General features: G+C 43.3%; 1 protein-coding gene across 1 annotated transcript in view; it reads left to right on the top strand.

The window, feature by feature from the left end:
* LOC126473469 (uncharacterized) overlaps positions 1–22266 on the top strand; it is a 911006-nt gene that overhangs the window by 763239 nt on the left and 125501 nt on the right. The window contains exon 4 of the mRNA XM_050100543.1: positions 9916–10057. Within this exon, the coding sequence (XP_049956500.1) occupies positions 9916–10057 (142 nt within the window). The remainder of the gene's footprint in view (positions 1–9915; positions 10058–22266) is intronic.

The raw sequence follows: 22266 nt of genomic DNA on the forward strand, positions 1-22266 counted from the left end.
TGCGGTTTTGCACGCTGTGGGCAGCCCTGCTGTAGTTCTTTAGGCTGTATTCAATAGATAGTGCCCAGTTTTGATGAGCGGAGATGCACAAGTCCTAGTGCGGTAAACTGAGGCGACCTCAGTTTTCTGTCCAGTATGACTCCAAGGTATCAGGAATATAGAGTCCATTCGCTCGCCGAGCTGTTCTAGGAGCTTCAGTCCGGAACCGCGTGACTGCTCCGGTCGCAGGTTCGAATCCTGCCTCGTGCATTGATGTGTATGTTGTCCTTAGTTAGGTTTAAGTAGTTCTAAGTTCTAGGTGACTTATGACCTCGGATGTAAAGTCCCATAGTGCTCAGAGCCATTTGAACCATTTCCATTCTGTCGCTACCGAAAGAGCTAGACAGTTTGTAATGCTGGCTTGCGGCGTTCAGCGAGCAGTAGTCCTTGGCTTTTAGCTGCGTTAAATCCAGTCTGCCCCCGAACCGCCCAAGCTTAAGTATTAGTTCTAACCTCAGAGGCCATCTGTTTCTGGTGATCGAAAAATGGTTAAAATGGCTCTGAGCACTATGCGACTTAATTTCTAAGGTCATCAGTCCTAGAACTTAGAACTACTTAAGCCTAACTAACCTAAAGGCATCACACACTCCCATGCCCGAGACAGGATTCGAACCTGCGGCCGTAGCGGTCGCGCGGTTCCAGACTGTAGCGCCTAGAACCGCTCGGCCACCACGGCCGGCTCTGATGTTCAGGGTAATGTCATCTATGTGAGTATTTCTGCAGAGTCTTGGTGTTGTTATCAGGTCTGATGTGTAAATAGAGCACAGTACAGGGTCCAGCACCGGCCTCTTGTTTTGTGTGATTGATATTGTGTGTATGTGATACAGAAAGGGGCAAAAATCTCGAAAAGTTCTCAACCAGTTTACTTCAGATATTTATAGGATATTCTAATGAACATTCTGATGGACATAGGCTATATATTTTTAATGGATACCCTGTATGAGTATGCAAGTAATAGAGGAATTGCAAATGGTGTCACCAAAAGCGTCGAAAACTTCTTGACCGATTTACTTTAACTTTTTACACAACACTGTAAGGTCCATTCGGACGGACGTAGTCTATATATATTTTTTAACATATGAATATACATGTAATACATAAAGGGGAACGCTATTGCCAAAATTATCGAAATGTTCTTTTTACATATTCTAACTGACATTCGGACAGACATGGGCTACATATTTGTTAAACAACACTGTATAAACTTGAAGTTCATCGTGAAATACTTCACTCCGTTGTGTTTTTTTTTTTATTTTTTTCTTCTTTTTTTTCACGGTCCTTGCAGCTGCTCCTTCCGAGGTTCAAGTCCTCCCTCGGGCATGGGTGTGTGTGTCGTCCTTAGCGTTAGTTAGTTTAAGTTACATTAAGTAGTGCGTAAGCTTAGGGACCGATGACCTCAATAGTTTGGTCCAATAAGACCCTACCACAAATTTCCAAGTCTGTGCACGAGTGCATATGTTGTTAAATAAAGTACTTCAAAAATTGTTTAACTCTGAATATTGGAGTAGTTTGTTAAAAAATGCATTTTGTAATCGTTTAACATCGTATTAACATAAATCTTAGGGCAGAGATGTGGGTGTTCGAGAATTGGTAAAATTGCAACAAATTACGTAAAACTTGTAGATAGGAATTAATTATGAGAGGAAGGGGTGTGTGTGTGTGCATTGTTTATTGATCCGGGGACGTAGAAACGGCGGAGAGGCTTCGTCCCCGCCGTAGCCCTCAGTGGTTCACGACCTCACAACAGTCTACAGCAGTCCACTCGCCCCACCGCCGCCCCACACTGAACCCAGGCTTATTGTGCGGTCCGGCCCCCAGTGGAGCCCCCGCCCCTCTCCCTCCAGGAGCGTCTCATACCAGACGAGTGTAACCCCAAATCTTTGTGTGGTAGAGTAACTATGGTGTACACGTACGTGGAGACAGGCACACCGGACCTCGACACTAATCCGCCGGGCGGACTCGTGCCGGGGACAGGCACGCCTTCCCGCTCGGGAAGCAGTGCGTTAGACCGCGCAACCAGCCGAGCGGGCAAAGGAAAGGATACTTACAAACCTTCTTATTCATTTTATTCTGCTCGATGCAGTGCCTTCTCTCTGCTTGCACTTCATGAATATCCTTTATAGCGGACAGAACAAGAAAGGCAAGCGCTACGCAATTGCTCTAGTAATAAAAGGGATGGGAAGTTTGATGCCTATTGGTCCAGAGATATACGGTGAAGGGGAAGGGGGGCCTTGACTGTACCATACAGGTTGTAGGGGACATCAAAACAAGTATTTTTGGCTAATGTCATTTTTCCTATGAGGATTATTTAAACCGGTGGAGGCCATATTATGCTCTTCAGTTGTTAGAGGCCGTATTACGATCTTCAGTTGTTAGAGGCCGTATTACGATCTTCAATTGTTAGAGGGCGTATTACGATCTTCAGTTGTAGACAACTGCTGTCCACCAGTGTAGTAGTGGATTGTCTCTGTTTACTAATGGACCGATACACCTGGAGTGAGTACACTGACATAGTTGGTGCGTACTACGTAGCGCACGACAACGCGCGAGCTGCACAGCGGGTTTATCGACAACAATATCCTAATCTCCGTATCCCGCATCATACGACCTTTGCTGCTGTGTACCAACGTTTGCGTGAGACCTGGTCATTTAGCAGATTACCTGGACAGGGACGCCGTCGCACGGTAAGAACGCTGCAATTTGAGGAAGCTGTCTTGCAGCATGTGGAGAGGGATCCTTCAATCAGCATTCGTGCAATTGCACGTAACATGGGGACGAATCAGACGAATGTAAGAACAGTCCTTCGAGAGCAGTTGTTACGTCCATTTCACTTACAGCGTGTCCACAACCGGGAACCAGTTGATTATCCATCCAGAGCACAGTTTTCGCAGTGGTACCTGGAACAGTGTGAAATGCATCCTACATTTCCATCCTCTCTGTTGTTTACCGATGAAGCAACGTTCGGGCGTGATGGAGTCTTCAACACGCACAATTAACATGTTTGGAGTGAGGATAACGCAGATGCCACAGTTACTAGCGCTCATCAAGTGCGCCTCTTCGTTAATGTGTGGGACGGTGTTGTTGGGGACTGTTTAATTGGGCCGTATCTGCTACCTAGGCCATTAAATGGCAGGCACTGTTATAATTTTCTCGCCAGAGCATTGCCAGAATTGCTGGAAGACGTCCCGCTCCCTACAAGACAACGCATGTGGTTCCAACTTGACGGGGTGCCGGCACATTTCAGTCGTCGTGCGCTTTGATTCCTGGACCGACGGTTCCCAGAAACGTGGATTGGCAGAGGTGGTCCCGTACCATGTCCCACATATGTCCCCTCTGGACTTTACTGTGTGGGGAGAGATGCACAACCTTGTTTACGCAGCTCCTGTCGCATCAGAAGAGGATCTGGTTACCCGGATAGTAGCAGCAGCAGGAACAATTCAGGATACTTCTGGGGTTGTTATCCGTGTGAGACAGAACATGATCCGACGGTGTAACCTTTGTTTACGTGTCAATGGAGGCATTTTTGAAAATCTACTGTAATTGAAATTGGGTTGTGTTAATGTGTTGCCTATTGGTCATAAAAAATGGAAAAGTGTTTGTTGGTTTAATTAATTTGCCGCCAGAGAAATCTTCCTCTACCGGTTTAAAAACTCCTCATAGGAAAAAATGACATTAGGGAAAAATGTTTGTTTTGATGTCCCCTACAACCTCCCAGAGTTTGTCGGTTTTAATGCTTTTCACCCTGTATAAAGTTGCCTTGGGTGCTTGGGCTGTGCAGTGAATCACCAGGGGGACGGGATGGATTTCGTAACCTTAGAGGTAACAAGTCCAATTGCCTCGGATGTAAAATGACATCAGAAGTGACCTGGAAATAAGATCTTTATCTGGCCCATTATGACAACTCCTACCATACTCTTGGATATCCTTTAAAGAAGTTATCAACAAATTTATTGGCAACAGTAAAGATCATTACGAGAATTTGTAATAAGCATGCTGGCTAGCTCTAAAATACTTGATGCCTCAGTGAGCTTCAAATTGCAGTTTCTGGACTCACATGCCAGCTACCTACGCGTTATGAGTGAGGAACAGGGAGAAAGGTTCTACCAGAATGTAAAAGGAATTGAACAGGGGTGCCAGCACGATAGCAGACTACTGCTTGATGCTGCACACCGAGCGTCCTTAGTCGGTGCACAGAGATTTGAGGGGAAAAAGAAGAAACATTAACATTTATGCCTCTGTATTAGACCTAAATAAAATAATATTTCATTATAATAGTAGGAGTCTCTTATTTTGTCATTTTGTTTTCTTAATCAAATTATTCTGAATGTATGTGTTTTGTATGCATTTAATGAATTTCAGCAACATTTTGTGGACAACTCAAATGTGATAGAGGGAAATATAACATTTCTAAACTCTGCATTTAAAAAAAATTAGGATCACCTAAAATCACTAAGAAACAATAATGAAGCATAAATTTTTAGACCTGTGTGATTACATAAAATACTGAAAATCAGATTTTGTAGCCTCTGGAAGCCGTTAGATAGACAAAATGCAATTGGAACTATGCACCGTTATAGCTGTTCAGAGAGTCTTTTTTGTCGCTAACTCATAACACGACATAAGGTAGAGGAAGGTCTGTTCCTAATTAGAGTTGTGCTCTACCAAAACTAAAATTCGGTAGTTATGGTACACTACACACATGATGAAGTATTACTCGTAGTATTGGTAGCACTGCTAGGGAATGAAGCATAAATGCATGTGTAAGAGATAAACTTATAGCTGACGATTCCTCTTTATTCTTTTATTTGTTTGGTTGTTTGACTTGCACATAATTCTAACAGCCCACCATTGAGTGTTAGTCCATTGTGTGTTTTATGTAACTACAGGATATAAACTGCATTTTATAACTACTAAAAATTAGTTAATCATGGAACTTCCGTGCTTTTATGTAAACAAAGCAATTACTATTGATATATATAGGCAAGAGTTTTCTGTTATTACTGATAAAGATACAAGTTCGACGAAGTACTGAAACGATGAAGCGATGTTTTATATAGTTTATTCCACCTTTTTGTTGAGGGAATTACCTTTTCTAGCCCTATATGACAAATTTGTATTGATTTATTTATTTTACTACAACATCCCTCTGTTGTACGTTGCTAATCAACAGTTTTTGAATAAAACCGAATTAAACATTGGTAACTCGATTTTCCATAAATACTGTTTATTTTCAAGTAATAGACAATAGGATAACTAAGCAACACAAAAATGTTCCCTAAGATACGCAACCCCTGTAAATTCAACGATAATAACTGAATTGCCTTTACAATCTTCTGTATAGTGTCCTCTTTTTCAATTGGAATAATTTCTTTTGGGTAACTACAAAGCTCCTGCAAGTATTGTTTCCATATTCTCATCTTATTTTCTGTTTCCATGACCGAGTAACCCTTCTCGCATCCATTCAACATGCTTCTTGGTCACGGTCACCAAAATGACTTTTATTGGAGTGTTTGCAGTATTTACGATACTTTGTTTCCATTTCTAGCTAATAACCAACCGATGTTGTTCCTGTTACTGTTAATCTTTTTTCACGTTTTCGTCAGTGCTTTCTTAATTTCAGTATTCACTATGTATGGCTGCCCCTGTTTGCCTTTTCCAATCCTAGTCCCTTTTCTGCTTATTTCATTCCTAGTACCTTTCTGTTGCATTTGCTAGCCTCTTTAAAGGCTGTCCCTTCGGTTTTCCGCACCAGTAACTCCTTGAAGCAATTTGTCACATTCTATGGTATCAACGTATAATCAAATGAAACGTGTACCTATGTTCTGTAATTCTAGGAGAAGGCATCTATTCCGAAGAATTTTGAACCAGCAGGCTGCGAACAAACGTTCAGTTGAAAGTTATTATGCCAACAAAACACGTTGTGCTAATAACGATCGAAATTAGAAAAACGTATATTTGTGTCAATTTCTTTTCCGTAGATAACGAGAATTTTAGTAATTATGAGTTGAAATTCAACGAAACTGAAGTTAATGAATGAAACAATGCGGTCGCCAGCTCGTGTTTGAGCAGCAGTTATAAAAGTAGTTATGTTAAATACAAATGTGAATCTACGTAAAAAGTACCGAAATTTTTGTGCACATTGACGCTCAGTTCAGGCAGGGGAACTCGGTTAAAAATTCAAAAGCCTTGTAAACTGTCTGAAAGTTGATTTGCATTACACTGAACACTTTTCAATAACTCAAACTCGATTCATTTATTAATTGTGACACATAACGCAGTAGTGATTGAGATGAGTTACTTCGCTATGACGCTTGCTATCTATAGTATTCACTAATATTTCTTTTCAATAAACAAAACTCATTATCAGAAATATTACCTATAACAACACTGAATCGGTCACAATCACCAGCAATGGAAACACGCAAGAAACACGCAACATACAGATAAGCGCTTAAAGTTACACAACACTATTGAAATAAATTATGTTTTATTATTTTGCCAACAAACTGGGTTAAATGATTCATGAATACGTGTTTTGGTCAAAAAGTTAACGAAAGCAATTAAATTTGCAAAAGTTAATCAACAGTGGCAGATAAATTGTCATGTCTCACTTTTCACTGAACTAACAAATTTCAAGATTTACTGTCTAGTTATTTCATAAATTTAAACTGCAAGTCTTTTCTTTTAAGTTACGCCCCGTTAATTTATGGTGGGAATAGGATCTTCCTATTAGTAATAATTATTTGGGGTAATTACTAACACTAACAAAAACTGAAGTTAACGAAATATCTGTCACGTTCAGTTGCTGATTCTAATACACTGGCAAGTCTTTTACACCTCTAATTTTCTGAAATGACACAGTCTTACTTGGACGTGGAATTGCTGCAGGTACGGCGTGATGATTTGATGACGACGGTTGTTAGACAACAGGCTCTTCCTTTCACTTACGAGCAGAATTAAGTGCATATAGCAAAACTCTACTCTTCCTCCATAAATATTTTTGAAACTCTTCTCAAGTAATTGCTGTACCGTGACTCATACCACTGCTTGTTGCATTCATAATGCCTCGCCCAACATTTTATGCCCACGAAATTCACATGCTTTCGTCCTTATACACATTCAGTCTCTCTCACTGTCTGCTTGCAACTCTTGGGTGTGCTCGCTCTCGCGTACCAATGACGTTAGTGCCATGCCGAGTTTATCTTTGGTTAGAGACTGTTATTACCATGGAGGTAAAAAAAGAAGGTCGGTGGCATTCAGGCCCCCACAACCGCACGAGTGGTCGACTGTGAAGAGCGGACAAATTGAATAGCTGGCTGGCGGCCATTAGAGTGGTAAACTGACACGCGGAGTTCGAATGTTTATACATTGCTTTTGGTTATAAAATGCCTTCCCTTGACTTAGGTCGGAAACATAATGCCTCATTTAATACGTTACAATATACTTTTTAATTTATGAACAAACAGCAACTAGTCACTGTTTATGAATTTATCTTACGTACTACATGGAATCTGCGTAGCTAAAAGTTATGGACTGGACCCCTAGCATTTTTCGTAGTTCATTTATGATAGATGTACGCAAAATGCATCAAATTACTCGAAGATTTGCCCATTATATTAATAGATATTTTCTGACTCTACCTTGCTTTAGATTTTATGACGAGAAGTGCGTTATATATGGCATAGTGCTTTGGCAACTCACGACCAAATTATCAAGTTTCAACCTAACCTAGACCATGAAAACACTACCGACCTTCAAAATGATCATAACATATAAAATGGTATTCTGTCGGTCGGAAATCTTGCCTCCTGACAGCGTGTAACCATTTTTGTAACAGCTGTGGTTTTGAGAAAGGAAACCTGCAAATAGATGCACAGACATTATGCTAATACCGTGTTACAAAAACATTTATTAAGCAAGTGCACCGACATAAAAACAACTTAAAATATCCACATACCCGTGAAGTGTAATATTCGTTCCTTTCTCGAATTTATTTGTACAATTAATAGCTGCACAACTCTTCACCATTGTACTTCTTTTCATTGGAACGTACAGAAAGTAGAATTACGACTAACAAATACTGTATGTACGCCCCAACAAATATACAACGTTGAATCAGGGTCTTCATAAACAACAATACTACACAACACATCAGACTACAACCACTATAATGGCGTCCAGCCGAAGGTTCAAATTATCCCGCGACTGCAGCGCCATCAGTGAGTCTAGTTATTTTTTACAAGGTCTTTGGTGGCATTACAGAATTACGCTGTACGTTGTTTTGAAGTTAGAGTGGGCGCCATTTTAAGTAGCCCAAAACATAGCAGACTGCTGTTTACAAATGCTTCTTGTTCATTATTTCTGTCGTGTGCACCCAATAACTGTTTTAAATACTAACATAGTGCCAGGAAGGCAATTTCGAAAGTTTTTATGTTCTTGAATGCGTATTTACTCTAGTAATAGGACACAGGCAGAGTGACGTCACTGGGAAGTGTCACCCAGGTAACTATAGGGTATGGGCGCGGTTAACCAAAGTTTTTGATTAGTTAAGATGGCGGACATCTGCTTCCAGTTTGTGACGTAATGCCACCTCCCCTCTTTCTTTTACATCCATGGTTATTGCACATAGCAAAAACTCTGACTTTGCCATCGTTTTTACTACATTCTTTTACAAAAGTATTTTTAAATGATTTACAATAAATTTGCGTTACAATATTCTACATAACTGTTACTGACAATAGAATGGCAAAATATATACATCTATAATATGACATTACTATCAAAATTGTGAAAATAAAAGACATGAAAGATATGAGGTATTGCGTTGTAGTGTTACAACATGTTCTTAGAAGTCTGAATTTTTGGTTGCTTCGACTCCTCCACGATTCAACATTTAGGCTGCCTTCTCTTTAATTTCCTAAATTTCAGTTAGCATTTCATTAGTACTGGGTTATCATCATCATCAATATGAGCACACCTAAATCTTTATTTCACGAAAATATAGTCAGCCTGATTTTTTTTAATCCTCTACTATCACCTTCTCAAGTGATTATCGAAAAGTGTTTTCTCATGACTAACCCCTGCTTAGCACAGAATTCTGTTAAATTTTCTCGCCCCTCATTTCCCTTGCTAAGTTTAAAATGTCCCATTGTTTTCCATTCCGTACATCCCCACCAACGAATGCTTACCGAGCTCCCATTATAATTAAATTCTCAGCCCCCTTGGCATATTTTACGAGTTAATTAATATTAACACACGCTTCTCCAATTTCGCTGTCATCCGCACCTGCGGTTGATACGTATTTGGCTGTGGTTAAAATTTCTGTACGAAATTCATTCTGTTTCACCATGATGTCCTCTATGTTTGCTACCGGTAACCCATTACTCTACTGCCTGTTTCCTTAGTCATTATCATTCCCGCTTCTGCTCCACTGCTATCTGATATAATATCGATGATCTTGTTATGTCCACTCTATAGTTCCCACTCATACGGTTATCTCACATTTTTGATTCCTAAAATATCTATCTGCATCCTTTCCATCTCTACCTTTGACATACCTAGTGTTCCCCACCCTTTTAGCCTTCCTATAAGTGTTGTGCTTACCCTAATCACGGTTCTGATTTTGTCTGACTGATCCTCCAGGACAGTCCCTACCCGACGTTACACGTGGGGTACACTTCACTTCCGGAATGCTTTACTCTGGCGGAAAACATTATGTAATTATTAACAAAGAACTGCATGTACGCGTGGAGGTATAATATGGTAGTTTTCAGTTATTGCTACACCCAGCTTTACGATAAATTTTGCAGGAGATTGGTGATGTACCTTTGCAGTTTTAATTCACAATTAAGAACGGCTCTCTCTCTTGTACCGCAGGTTCGATGCCCGGAGCCAGCATGGTGCCCGAGAACATCACGGTGATGTTCCTCAGCCCTACCACCATCAAAGTGTCGTGGGCCACCACGAGTGACGTCATGGCCGACAAGTTCGACGTCATGTACAAGCCGACTGACGCCAGGTGAGTGTAGGTCCAGCTGCCAGCTTCTCTGCGTTTTAATATTTTCGTAGCGTATTAAGCGACCATTATGTTTCGAACGTGCAGCAGCAGTCGCAAATAAAATTTCTACATTATCATACAGAGTACAGCAGCAAGTGTCGATTCTGGGACTCAGTAGTGTGGGAAGCACTGGAAATTCGTTTGACGAGCGGTTTAATTAAAAGAGATAACGGATTTATTCTGGATAACGCACGTAATTCGGTACTTTCTTTGATCAATTTGCAAAGATGTCACTGCAGAGTAGCTTAGGGTGTCCATTCGTCCCCTATTTTCCCGGGACAGTCCCGTTTTTTACCAAAATGTCCCGCTGTCCCGAAAGTTTTTTTGGGGACGCTCAAATGTCCCCTTTTTTATGATTCTGCTTGGCTAGACTATTTTACGCTACTGGTTGTTTGACTTGCTATTAACTGCGCAATTATTTACGCTAGGAAGCGTGTGATGACTTTCAGCATACCCCAAACACATACCGAACTAGAATAAAATTTTCACTCTACAGTGGAGCGTGCGCTGATATGAAACTTCCTGGCAAATTAAAACTGTGTGCCGGACCGAGACTCGAACTCCGGATCGTGTTCGAGTCTCGGTCCGGCATACAGTTTTAATCTGCCAGGAAGTTTCATATCAGCGCACACTCCGCTGAAGAGTGAAAATTTCAGTCTAGAAACAACCCCAAGGCTGTGGCTAAGCCATGTTTCCGCAATATCCTTTCTTCCAGGAGTGCTAGTTCTGCAGGGTTCGCAGGAGAGCTTCTGTGAAGTTTGGAAGGTAGGAGGCGAGGTACTGGCAGAATTAAAGCTGTGAGGACGGGGCGTGAGTCGTGCTTGGGTAACTCAGTCGATAGAGCACTTGCCCGCGAAAGGCAAAAGGTCCGGAGTTCGAGTCTCGGTCCAGCACAAGGTTTCAATCTGCCAGGAAGTTTTATGTACCGAACTGTCAAAAATCGCAAGTAATTTTAAACGCACTATAGGTTACGAATAACAACGAAGATTCTTCTCTTCTAAATCGATCCACTGAATCCGTCCTTTCGGTCCAGAGATACTCTACGCCACTGATACTTGCTCTCTGGCTTTCGTCACCACACTGTTAATGTTTTGCACTGTGCAATCACTGTTTCATTATGCCAAAACGAAAGTGTAATTTTAACAGTAATATAAAAAGCGACTTTCCTCCATTGGTAGTGGAGAAACTGTAGAATGTACGTTGTGCAGATCAAAATTTGCTATTGGTCGTGGTGGAAGGTCTGACATTGCGAATCACATTAAGACGAAGAAACATCGCATGAGTGATCAAACGAAAAGAGTAAATAAATGCGTGAGTGACTACTATGTAAACTATTTCTCACACCTTTTAAAGCATTTGACTGATTTAATACTGAAAAGGAGCAGCTACAGTGGAAGGATATTCAAGACTGTTGTGTTTTTGTTAAAAGTATTGTACCAAATTTTCCTATTGATGAAGACGAACTGTTCGATGAATTTTCATGTGCACAGAACTTCATAAAAAGTGAAGAAGGAGACAAAGAAAGTGTTAGTGCAACGTGGTGTAAAATATTTGCTCATTTCAAAAGTAAAAACATTAGCATGAAAAAGATTCATTTGTGGAGTTTTGTCTGGCAATTCCTGGGTTCAAATGGTTCAAATGGCTCTGAGTACTATGGGACTTAACATCTGTGGTCATCAGTCCCCTAGAACTTAGAACTACTTAAACCTAACTAACCTAAGGACATCACACACATCCATGCCCGAGGCAGGATTCGAACCTGCGACCGTAGCAGTCCCGCGGTTCCTGACTGAGCGCCTGAACCGCTAGACCACCGCGGCCGGCAATTCCTGGGTCAAATGCTGCTGTGGAACGTGTGTTTTCGTTAGTGAACTCTTTGTGGTCAGATGAAAAAAAAAAACAGAATGACAGTTGAAACAGTGAGGGCCTTGCTCATTGTCAAAACACACTTTAATGGTGTATCGTGTACTGACTTTTATGATACAATTTCAAACGAAAATGTACTTCTTGATAAAGTACATAAAAGTAAAAAGTACGGTGATAGTGTGGCAGAATAATTGTAAAAAGTGATTTGGGATCATCTGAGTGCACGTTGTAAAGGTAAACTTGTATGTGTATTAAATTTAGTCAATACAATATTTATGTCCCGTTTTTTTTTCTTCATTGTCCTAGGTTTTTCTCTAATTTATTTTAAATGTCTCCTTTTTCAATTAGAATGAAATGGACGCTCTAGAGTAGCTCCTAGTGATGCATCGATATCCCACCATGAATCGAGTGTCTAGCCACTGATTCAGTTCCTACAAAACTCTTTGCCACGGAACAACATCTCTGGCCAAATGACAAAGCTGTCGTGTTTAAAATAACAGATGCGAGTGCTGTAGCTTCATTCTGTCAGTACACTTGGAAGAAGGCGGGAATGTATAAGGCCGAAATATCAGTTGGAGAAATGTGGGGTCTCAGCTCCCAAATATTAGATCAGTTTTCGCACAGTCCAAGCAGACATTCGGTGCGGTGGCAGATGGGAGCTACCGTAAATGCTTTTCCATTTTTACAGTCTCTCCCATCAGCCACCGCGCCGAGTGTCGGCTTGGACGGTCGAACACCACCTGCTCCTGACTTGTGCTTGCCGCCAACTGTCAGCGCTTTAGTAGCATTTCGTACGAAACGGCACGATGGTCAGTTACGTGTTCCACACGGAACGAAAACAAAACATTTCCCTATTTATTGATAAAGGAAATGAATTTCCTGAATAGGTCTGTGATAAATCTGCATATTGTGTGAATAAAGCCGTCTAGATCACTTAATATATTTCTTTATTAATATTTTTTTTGCTGCTCCCACTATCAGCTCTAAAGATTAAAGGAATGCAAGGATAAGAGGTATTTGCCACACAATTAATTTTGTAACCTCTTAGTTTTTCGTATTTTGCAGCCTGCTATGAAGATGGCAGTAGCCGAAACGATTTTATAAATAAAGAAATATATAGAGCCTGACCTGGACGGCTTTCTTCCCGAAAAATTTCCGTTACGTAAGTACTGGGAGAGCAATAACTAATGTTCCTATGTAACGCTTAGGAAGAGAGAGCCGGCCGCAGTGGCCGAGCGGCTCTAGGCGCTTCAGTCTGGAAACGCGCGACCGCACACGGTCGCAGGTTCGAATCCTGCCTCGGGCATGGATGTGTGTGATGTCCTTAGGTTAGATAGGTTTAAGTAGTTCTAAGTTCTAGGGGACTGATGACCTCAGATGTTAAGTCCCATAGTGCTCAGAGCCATTTTTTAGGAAGAGAGAGAAAGGAAGACAAAGAGAGAGAGAGAGCGATTTTATCAATATGGATCTGTACTAAAAGTTAGTATCTACATCTGTAGTTTGTTGACAATATCCTGAACGAGGGATCCTCATTTCTGGATCGTCTGAAACTTTGCCACCACCTCGAAAGCGAGCTGACTTCGGGTTACGAGTATTCTGTGGCTGCCTCTGTCAACATTGGCGATCTAATAGTACAGTACTTACGCGTACCGCAGCGAGGCCCTTGTAGAACTACTTGACCTGGCTGCTTGAACGGAGAATGGACATGACGTCATAGCCGGAGGCCGGCCAGAGATCGTTTACGTAGTTCGAAGTGTTTGTTATCTGTTGTTTGTCGATTATTGTATGTAATGGATCCTTATTTAGTTTATTGTGCAATCTATAGTACATCACGAGTAACAATTAACTGGTGTTTAACATGAAGAAGCTAAGAGTATTTCCTGCAGCAAATTAATTACTCTTCTCACTTAGCATCTGTGAAGCTATTGCCGTAAACCATGTGTACATTTTGGTTGCACATATCTGAAGAACACGTTAATTTTTTTTGCAAAATTCTTCAAATGGCAACTAATTGCTGTGTGCCTTACTACACTCCCAATTATAGATCGAAGAAATAGTGTTATTTCGTTCGTTTCCTGTAAGGAGGATTTTCTGTGAGCTAAATGGAATTTTCTTCACGTAACAGGCTAGTTTCTGAAGCAGAAGTTCGCCTAAAGCATTTAACGGAAAACGATATTGTTCGAGAACACAGCATGATGAGCGACGACGGCAGTCAACTTACGTCACCTCGAAAACCGCCGGTGTTAGCACCATTTCAGCCATCCTACCTGTGAGTCCGCAGCTCGTGGTCTAGTGGCTAGCGCTGCTGCCTCTGGATCACAGGGTCCCGGATCTGATTCCTGGACATTTGGGCATTTTCTCTGGCCGGGGACTGTGTATTTGTGTTGTCCTCATCATTTCGTCATCATCATCCGTAACAGTCGCTAGATTGGATTGATAAAAAATTGGACTGTGTAAAAATTGGGACTCTGTATGGGCGTTGATGACCGCCCAGTTGAGCGCCCCACAAACCAAACATCATCATCATCCTATTTGAGTGTCAAGCTGCCAAGAAAAGGAAATGCTCTGATGTGTGTAGCAGGAATTAGAGCAATGTGATGAATTACAGTTCAGTCAGTGGTGCGACGAAATAAAAACATTCACAGGTTTCAGGAATATTCGTTATGGCTTTACTTTTTTATTGCTGTACAGTAAGCTGACAAAATGTTTGGAAGCATATGGATTTGACTGTCAATTCTCTTGTTACAGCAGTGACTATAGTTTTATTTTTGATTTGTCTAGCTTGTGTGGCACGGACCAGACTAGTCTTCATACAAGTTTGACACATCAGAACTACTCCATTGTAAGACAGCTCAGTGATGGTTTTGAACTGTAATTACACGCATTCAGCTCTTAAAATGTCACAGTTACGTGAGTAAAATGCTCCCCTCTTACCTTAAGCAGACTGGGGAAGAAAGCAGGAATGAATAATTGAATTAGTTCATATGGAACGTAAACTAACTCACAGTGAAAAACAGTCTTCGAATTACTGTCCGTTAACACAAGCATACATGTTAAATAATCACAAATTCGGGAAAGATGTATATCCAGCTAAACCAGGCAGACCTCACGTACTGAGAGACAGTGACTGTCGAACATTGTGGAACGTGGCAATAAGAAATGGATGTTCGGATATTGCAGTTGCACTTGACGGAAGTTGGCAGAAAAGAGGACATACTTCTCTGAATGGAGTAGTGACTGCCACGAGTGTAGACACCAGTAAAGTGTTAGATGTGGAGATAATGTCAGATAATGTCTAAATATTGCAAATATTGTAAAGTCAATTAACATAAAGAAGACAACTGAGTGGCTAATTTTAGAGGAACAAGTGGTGGTATGGAAGTTCATGGAGTACAAAAAATATTTCATCGCTCTGTAGAAACAAGAGGCGTATGGTACACCAAATAGTTGGGCGATGGTGGCAGTAAGGCATACAACAATGTGGTGAACTCTAATCCATATGGAGATGCCGTTATAAGCAAAATAGAATGCTCAAAAACGTTTGAGAACAAGGCTAAGAAAACTAACTGTTGATATGAGAGGAAAAATATTAGAAGATGGAAAATTGTTGACCGGACAGGGTCGGATAATTAAAACTGAAATAGAAAACTTGCAGGTATATCATGGGCAGGCAGTTAGGAGAAATAAAGAAAATCTGGAGGCAATGAAGAGAGATGTTTGAGCCATATGCTTCCTTAAGTCCTCTCTCGATGATAAGCCATGTCATAGATTGTGTCGATCAGGAGAAAATTCGTGGTGCAAAGACAATAGGGCTCAGGCAACTGGAGAATCTTTTCTCACCAGCATTCTCTTCCTGCTTCTGTTATTACAGCAATTAAACCTATTTTCAGAGACTTGGCTCATCCTGACCTTCTAAGGAAACGTCTGCATGGGCATACACAGAACCCAAATGAATGTTTCAACAGCATAATTTGAAACCGCTTCCTAAAACTGTATTTGTAGGCATGCATACAATGAAACTAGGAGTTTATGATCCTGTTATTACATTCAATTGTGGTAATATTGGAAAGTGTTGGGTACTGAAAAAGCTGGGAATTAATCCTGGTGAAAATATGATCACTGGGCTGCAACATTGCGATAAAATGAGGATAGCCGAAGCAGACAGATCTGCATCTAATATGACCAAGAAAGCAAGACAAACATCTAGGAAGGTGAAAAAGAAGCTGGAAGACCTGCTAGAGGCCAAAGAAGGGCCACCATATGCAACAGGACAGTTTTAATTAACTGCAAGTAACAAGTGTCAAAAGATTTTCTTTACAATCAATTTCCTGCAAACTAAAATTTTCAATACATATACCCCATTATATAAGAAAATATCATAGATAAATGAATGAAATTTTCAGAGACTCTGCATGACATAAAAAGCCACCTCTGGTACTACATTCATTAATATTCCCCAATTAGGAAGTACACAACAAATATTGTCTGCAGAAAAAACTTAATATTTTTGTTGATAAATTAAAAATAGTATTTCTTAAAAATTATAAAATGGATTACGTAGATTTTAGTACAGTTGACTCTATTAGCATCATGTAACAAGCAGTAAAAATATTAAGGTACTGAAACAAACAGTTTTTTCAGAAACGGATCAAATACTTGCCTAAATTAACATGGATTAGATAGGCAGGGTGTGGTACCATTATATGCGGAAGGATTGAACATACTTTACAACGTTGTATACTGTTTACATATAGCAGAGGAAGAGTTAAAGTCTGTGAAAAGTCTGAGGACAATAACATTCTCGTAATCGACAGGCCTGTCCAAAGTCCCAGAACCTCGAATTACTGGAATCAGTTACAAAGTCGACTTCGCTGCAGACCCCAGCGTCCAACATCACTACCTTCTGTGGTTTCTTGTCTCTGGGAAGAGTAGGCTGCCATTCTTCTACAGACATTTAGACTTGTCATTGAAAGTGTCTCCAGTAGAGTTCAAACCGTCATAAAGACGAAGGTTGGGCGCACCCTATATTGAAGTCCACCAACAGGTGTCCGGAAGCATTCGTTCAATAGTGGACCTTTTTGTTGACATCAATATCTTACCCCTTACACCAAATACAGCGCGAGCGCTTTAATGTAACGGCGTGCCGCGAGCATAAACAAACGAGAAGTTAGACAGCTCAATGGGAGAGAAGGTTGGTTAGTTGATTTGAGATAGTGGGCCAAATAGTAAGGTCATCAGTCCCATCGGATTATGGAGGGATGGGGAAGGAAGTCGGCTGTGCCCTTTCAAAGGAACTATCCCGGCGTTTGCCTGATTTGGGAAATCACAGAAAACCTAAATCAAGATGGCCTGACGCGGGTTTGAACCGTTGTCCTCCCAAATGGGAGTCCAGTGTGCTAACCACAGCGCCACCTCGCTCGGTAAGGGAGAGGAGGCCTGCGGGTTGTTTCCCCGGGCTGGCAACCAATATGAGTGACTTCTGTGTCCTTTGGTGTCGGTGGGAGGCGTACTCCAACCCGGTAATGGACTAGGATTGGTCTCTTCAGTCATTTCAAAATTATATACGACAACAAAGGGCAAAGCCAGCACAACGCAAAGTGGAGTATACAAATCACACGGCAACGGCTGCAGTGCAATTGCTTGCCAAGGTTGGCAGTGTCGTCAATGAGATCTGGCCGCTACCGGTATTTTCCACCATCATAGTTGAAAACATTGGTCCCTTCCCCCCACCCCCCACCTCCACCGCGTAAAACTACCACGTTAAAGAGCCTCCACAATAAAATAAGTTTATAGCAGCTGCTCAAAGTGACGGACTGCCAGTCTAACTGCATGCATTACAACGGCGCCTAACATTTTACCGCACTTTCGCAAGCAGTCCTTATCATTGTAAAACATGTTACATAGCACTGATATACACTCCTGGAAATTGAAATAAGAACACCAGGAAGGGGAAACTTTATTGACACATTCCTGGGGTCAGATACATCACATGATCACACTGACAGAACCACAGGCACATAGACACAGGCAACAGAGCATGCACAATGTCGGCACTAGTACAGTGTATATCCACCTTTCGCAGCAATGCAGGCTGCTATTCTCCCATGGAGACGATCGTAGAGATGCTGGATGTAGTCCTGTGGAACGGCTTGCCATGCCATTTCCACCTGGCGCCTCAGTTGGACCAGCGTTCGTGCTGGACATGCAGACCGCGTGAGACGACGCTTCATCCAGTCCCAAACATGCTCAATGGGGGACAGATCCGGAGATCTTGCTGGCCAGGGTAGTTGACTTACACCTTCTAGAGCACGTTGGGTGGCACGGGATACATGCGGACGTGCATTGTCCTGTTGGAACAGCAAGTTCCCTTGCCGGTCTAGGAATGGTAGAACGATGGGTTCGATGACGGTTTGGATGTACCGTGCACTATTCAGTGTCCCCTCGACGATCACCAGTGGTGTATGGCCAGTGTAGGAGATCGCTCCCCACACCATGATGCCGGGTGTTGGCCCTGTGTGCCTCGGTCGTATGCAGTCCTGATTGTGGCGCTCACCTGCACGGCGCCAAACACGCATACGACCATCATTGGCACCAAGGCAGAAGCGACTCTCATCGCTGAAGACGACACGTCTCCATTCGTCCCTCCATTCACGCCTGTCGCGACACCACTGGAGGCGGGCTGCACGATGTTGGGGCGCGAGCGGAAGACGGCCTAACGGTGTGCGGGACCGTAGCCCAGCTTCATGGAGACGGTTGCGAATGGTCCTCGCCGATACCCGAGGAGAAACAGTGTCCCTAATTTGCTGGGAAGTGGCGGTGCGGTCCCCTACGGCACTGTGTAGGATTCTACGGTCTTGGCGTGCATCCGTGCGTCGCTGCGGTCCGGTCCCAGGTCGACGGGCACGTGCACCTTCCGCCGACCACTGGCGACAACATCGATGTACTGTGGAGACCTCACGCCCCACGTGTTGAGCAATTCGGCGGTACGTCCACCCGGCCTCCCGCATGCCCACTATACGCCCTCGCTCAAAGTCCGTCAACTGCACATACGGTTCACGTCCACGCTGTCGCGGCATGCTACCAGTGTTAAAGACTGCGATGGAGCTCCGTATGCCACGGCAAACTGGTTGACACTGACGGCGGCGGTGCACAATTGCTGCGCAGCTAGCGCCATTCGACGGCCAACACCGCGGTTCCTGGTGTGTCCGCTGTGCCGTGCGTGTGATCATTGCTTGTACAGCCGTCTCGCAGTGTCCGGAGCAAGTATGGTGGGTCTGACACACCGGTGTCAATGTGTTCTTTTTTCCATTTCCAGGAGTGTATTTTGTTAGCTGGTTTCCAGCTTAATAGGCCATAACCAGACTTGAACTGACTAAAATCGTCAAAGAGGGTGCAATATTCGTGAACAACATCGAAAAAGACGTTAAACAGCAAGGAGGACAGGGTTATAGTCATTGACTGAGGCAATAAATTTTACAGCGTACAGCTCTGCTTTGTAATTATGTTTAGACGAGGAAACAATACTGATAGAAAAAAACCGCGACACCAACACGGACTTATGCAACATAAAGGATAGTTATTAGGCGTTTTTCTACATCTGAAAGATGATATCTATCCAAATTTCGCGCCAGTCGCATAAGAATGGCGCCAGTAGCGCCACTATGAGGGTGCAAATCAGGTTTGCTTTAAACACACACACTGTAAATGTCGTGAACCTTAGTTACATTTGAGATTGGACGTGGTGAGTTGATGTCAGCAAGAATGCCTTTAAGGCGACAAGGAGGCCATTATCAACACCTGACTGATCTGTAACGAGGTCATATAATTGGGTTACGAGAACCTGGAAGTTCTTCTGTGATATTTCAGAAAGACTTGGCTGGAATAATAGCCACTGTACATGACCGCTGGCAGAGGTGGTCACGAGAGTGGACGGACGCAAGAAGAGCGGGCTCCGAACGCCCACGTGGCCCTACCGAGAGAAAAGACCATCGTGTTCAGCCAATGACTGGAGCATCGTACTGCATCTGCAGCAGCAATATGAGTAGCAGTTGAGACCACAGCGTCACAACGAACTGTTACAAAGCGTGATTCTTGAGTTTCTCCCGGCGTATTTGATAGTCAAAATATCCACGGGTGTGCTGCCGGTCTATAGTGTCCAACGGGCACAATATTTCGGCGATCATACATGTCGCCATCATCAGGTGAACTGGCGGACTGAGCTCCTGTGAACGTGCCGGCACGGAGATCCGTACGCTATGGCTGCTCAGAGGGAACTGGGTTCGGTCGCGGCGGCGGCCGATTTAAATACCCTCCGCCCGCGGCCCGCTCCCTCGTCCGTCCGCGCCCCGCGCCACGGTCGTGCCGTGGAACAGATCGCGACGGCGTCTGAGATGACGTTGGAGTGATGGCTCTGTCCGCCGTGGTCGTCACAACTATACGTTTGCTCTCTGACGCAGAGAGTCTACCCCAGGAATTGGAACATCTGAGAACTGTATTTCGAAAAAATGGGTACTCAGAGTGGCAGATTCAACGTGCTCTCCGCCCAGCCACTGCAGCACAACCTGTTGAGATGGATGAAGTCACGAGGGAGGAGGTAGGCACTGCATTTATTCCATACACAGGCGCACTCTCGGGGAAAATCGCCCGCATTCTGAAGAAACACCGGGTCGGAACTGTGTTTTGTCCTCCAAATAAAACTCGTGCACTGGTGGGGAGCGCCAAAGATGACCTCGGTTTGAGGAAGGCCGGCGTGTACCAGATTCCGTGTCAATGTGGCAAGTCGTATATTGGTCAGACGATGCGTACCGTCGAGGATCGATGCCGTGAACACCAGAGGCACACTCGTCTGATGTATCCGAGCAAGTCGGCGGTCGCTGAACATTGTTTGTCGGAAAATCACGCCATGGAATATGACCGCACGAGGATTCTGGTACAGACGTCGAGATACTGGGACAGCGTTGTTAGAGAGGCCATAGAAATTCGCACCAATGACGACCTCATAAACCGTGACTGTGGCTATAATCTTAGCAAGGCTTGGGAACCAGCGATCGGGTTAATCAAGAGTAAATCGAGCAAACGTATAGTTGTGACGACCACGGCGGACAGAGCCATCACTCCGACGTCATCTCAGACGCCGTCGCAATCTGTTCCACGGCACGACCGTGGCGCGGGGAGCGGACGGCGGAGGGAGCGGGCCGCGGGCGGAGGGTATTTAAATCGGCCGCCGCCGCGACCGAACCCAGTTCCCTCTGAGCAGCCATAGCGTACGGATCTCCGTGCCGGCACGTTCACAGGAGCTCAGTCCGTCAGTTCACCTGATGATGGCGACATGTATGATCGCCGAAATATTGTGCCAGTTGGACACTACAGACCGGCAGCACACCCGTGGATATTTTGACTGTTACAAAGCGGTTACTTCAGTTGGCAAGAACGCAGCTAGGAGGAGGAGGAGGTATTTAGTTGTACTTTGCAGGTATGCAATGGATTTGACCAGTTGTCACAGATGAGTGGAGAGGAGCCTCTTGTAGCCGTAAGTATAGGAAACATGCAGCAGTCCTCAGCAGCTAGAAGGCCTAAGTCAGTTGCGAAGACTAACAGAAAGAAGAAGGTTCTGCTGCTAGGTAGTTTGCATGGTAGAGGTGTGGGCCAGCAGTTGCAGAAAGTGTTGGGGAGTGAGTACCAGGTCACTAGCATTGTGAAGCCTAGTGCAGGGTTGGCTCACGTGACTGACAGCGTAGGGCAGTTCTGTAAGAATTTTGCGAAGGAGGATCAGGTAGTGATAGTGGATGGAACAGGGAACAAGAATGTGATGTAGGTGGTGACCTGGTAAAAATAGCTACTTCAACTGGTAGCACTAATGTACATTTCGTGCAACTGTTTCAGCCTCATGATCGGCCTCATCTTAAAGTGGTTGTTAGGCGTGTTAACTTGAGGCTGGAGAAGGCACTGATGGCAGAGGGCATGGGTCACATTGAAGTGGTGCCAGTTGAGTCTGTCAGTAGATCGAGTTTCACTAGACATGGCCTGCACCTCGGTAGGTACGGGAAGAGGAGGCTGACAAAGCTTATAGCGGACAGTGTAGTGTGTGGTGGTGGGAACACACATAGAAAAATTCCTGTAGTAGTTGGTGTTAGAGCTGCACTTTTTTTGTATTTAAGTCAGCTGAGAGGTATACCTGCTAAAAGGAAGTCCCTCTAATTAAGGAATCACCTTCAGAGGACGTCATGTTTCCAAGTAGAGAAAGATCTAGCATATTTCACCAAAATATAAGACGTATTAGAGATAAAGTTAGTGAACTGCTTATA

This window comes from Schistocerca serialis, chromosome 4 (genome assembly GCF_023864345.2).
Source record: "Schistocerca serialis cubense isolate TAMUIC-IGC-003099 chromosome 4, iqSchSeri2.2, whole genome shotgun sequence".
In the NCBI taxonomy this organism is placed as follows: Eukaryota; Metazoa; Arthropoda; class Insecta; order Orthoptera; family Acrididae; genus Schistocerca; species Schistocerca serialis.